A 2,680-nucleotide genomic window follows, 5' to 3' on the forward strand; every position below is an offset into this window, starting at 1 on the left:
TGTTATATGAAAAACTTAAAAAAAATAAATAAAAATAACAGCAAAATATCTGGTGTGCTACTGTTATAAAACTTTTACAGTGTTTTATTTGTAAAAGAGCTTAGAATGACATTTCTTACTATACTGAAGGAGAATGAAAAATGAATTGGTTAGATTTAATTTTATGTATACATGTAGAGTACAAATTATATTTATATTTTTATATCTTCTCTCCTCTTCTCTCTGACTATTAAAACTGATAAAGTAGCAAAAAGTATTGGATTCATTCACATACTCTTGCACAGTTTTCTAACATTCCCCTTTTCTGCTTCTTCTGCAACGAGTTCTCAACTAAAATACAAAACCTACCATCATTTCTCCTTCTTTCAACTTCATTTCACTACACCTACCTTCATCCTCTATTCATCTTCATCTTCATCCATATCCAACTCCATGGACACAGCTCAGTGGCCACAGGTAACCAATTACATCTAACATATTACCTCACTGCTACCTTTTGATTCCCTTTTTAAATGGTGCAAGTGAAACTACGTTCCCACATATCAATTTATTCAGATATCTATCAATTTTCTTTATCATATATGCTACCTTTCGCTTTCTCACTTTTTTCCTTTGCTTTTCCCACCACTTCAAAAGTTCTGATTTATTTTCTTCTTCTACATCTCTTTCTTTAACCATATATCATAATAATTACATGTATACACAATTTCCTCCCTCTTTCTGGATCGTGAAAAGTGTAACCAAGAGTAAATTAATTAACCTGTTTGGATTGGTATGATATGTAGATAGACACAGGTGCATGGTTTGAGTAATTAACTTGTTTGTGCATGATATATTGAAGGAGATGGTGGTGAAACCAATAGAAGATATAGTAGTAGTGACAAATACATGTCCAAAGGTTGCAGGTGCGGTGGAAAGGAAGCCAAGGCCACAGAAAGAACAATCTCTTAACTGTCCAAGGTGTCATTCCATTAACACCAAGTTCTGCTACTACAACAACTACAGCCTCACACAGCCTCGCTATTTCTGCAAGACTTGTAGAAGGTATTGGACAGAAGGTGGATCCCTCAGAAACATCCCTGTAGGAGGTGGTTCCAGGAAGAACAAGAGATCTACTTTTTGTTCCACACCTCATAGAAATTCACCCGACAAGAAGCTTTCTGATCTGGTAATCACACCTCCATTGTCACACTCTCAAAACCCTAAGAATAATATTATTCATCAAGGCCAAGATCTCAATCTGGCTTTCCCAGCCACCACCTCAGATTTCAGAAATATCTCTGAATTGGTTCAACAAAACAACAACAACAATAGTAGCAACAACATGTCGGCTTCGGCTTCTTCTCCATCTTCAACTACTACCACTACCACACCTACAACTTCTCACCTTTCTGCATTGGAGCTTCTTACTGGGATCACTTCAACTTCCACTGGCTTGAATTCTTTCATGCCTGTTCCCGTTCCAGCCGATCCAAATTCTGTCTACACTTGTGGCTTTCCTCTGCAAAATTTCAAGCCAGCCTTGAACTTCTCTTTAGATGGGATTGGACACGGGTACGCGAGTCTGCATAATGTTCAAAGTGGGAGGCTCTTGTTTCCATTTGAGGACTTAAAACAGGTTTCCACTGCTACCACAATGGATCAGAAGCAACAAGGAGATTCAACTGGGTATTGGACTGGAATGTTTGGCGGAGGATCATGGTAAATTAATAAAGAGGTTCATAAATATATTTTATTTACTTTCTTCTCTTGCTTTCTACCAAGTTAATTTTTCTTTTTGAACTTTTTTGGGTTCTAATGAGTTTCCTTCAGATCATGGGGACTCCTTCACTTGTTTGGATTTCTTCATAACTGGCTAACAGCTGATAGGATCGATTCTTACATGGATTTCTCCTGTATCTTGCTCCTCCTCTCTTCCAAGACCAAGCTCGATGGGATCTTGAAATGAAGCTCATTTTAGCCAGGCTTCAGTAGTACTCGGAAAACTAAACAAGGGTTACATTATTACATTAATTTGATTATATGCAATGATAGAAGAGATCAAGATATAAACCCCATTTTTTTAGGGTTAACATGTAGCTAGAAAGAGGGGCCGGGTAAATTAAGTGTTGCCCATTTTCATGTAATTTCTTCCATCACAGAAGCATCATCATCCATTGGTTTACCCTATTGGAAAAATGTATAATGTACAAGAATATGTTATATTATATAATTAGTATGTTATGTTATGGTTTAGGAATGTCACGTTGTGAACATTTGGATGTGAATATCTATGTGGTGTGGTGGTTGTTTGAATATTGTTTCTTCCTTTTCCTTTTCTTTGTACTGTGCATTAGTTGTTGTTTACATAGATTCAGGTTTACTTGAAGATGTGAGTAAATTGATGATCATTTCCTCCACATTATTAAAAAAGTGTTAAGAGGAAGCAGAATGTGTACTGTGATTAGCTAGAGGAGAATAAAGGCCAGGTTAGAGAGTTCTGATATCTTCACGTGACATCCCATTAAAGAAGTAGTAACATTGATTAACTATAGTCATCATAACTACAAACTATAAAGCTGCTTCAATGAAAACGCCACCTACCATCCATCCTCCACAATAATAATATTATGAAAAATGAAAATGTTTTTAAAATGAAGAGGTTGAAGAGTGAGGAATGATTAATTCTGAAATTTCTCTT

At 36.1% G+C, this 2,680-nt stretch overlaps 1 protein-coding gene across 5 annotated transcripts; it reads left to right on the plus strand.

Annotated features, from left to right (window-relative positions):
• Positions 1–250: 250 nt before the first annotated feature.
• Positions 251–2,295, plus strand: LOC137816951 (dof zinc finger protein DOF4.6). 5 transcript variants are annotated; one of them, XM_068620140.1, is made up of 3 exons: positions 261–456; positions 842–1,701; positions 1,813–2,295. In XM_068620140.1, coding segments are annotated over exons 1-3 (885 nt in total). In that variant the 5' UTR covers positions 261–432; the 3' UTR covers positions 1,814–2,295. The 5 variants fall into 5 exon arrangements, with proteins under 5 accessions (XP_090161183.1, XP_068476241.1, XP_068476240.1 ...); XM_068620139.1 differs by having other exon boundaries at positions 265–456; positions 842–1,717; XM_068620142.1 differs by having other exon boundaries at positions 265–456; positions 899–1,701.
• The last annotated feature ends 385 nt before the right edge of the window (positions 2,296–2,680 follow it).

The sequence above is a fragment of the Phaseolus vulgaris genome, chromosome 7, assembly GCF_051622355.1.
Source record: "Phaseolus vulgaris cultivar YP4 chromosome 7, ASM5162235v1, whole genome shotgun sequence".
Lineage (NCBI taxonomy): Eukaryota > Viridiplantae > Streptophyta > Magnoliopsida > Fabales > Fabaceae > Phaseolus > Phaseolus vulgaris.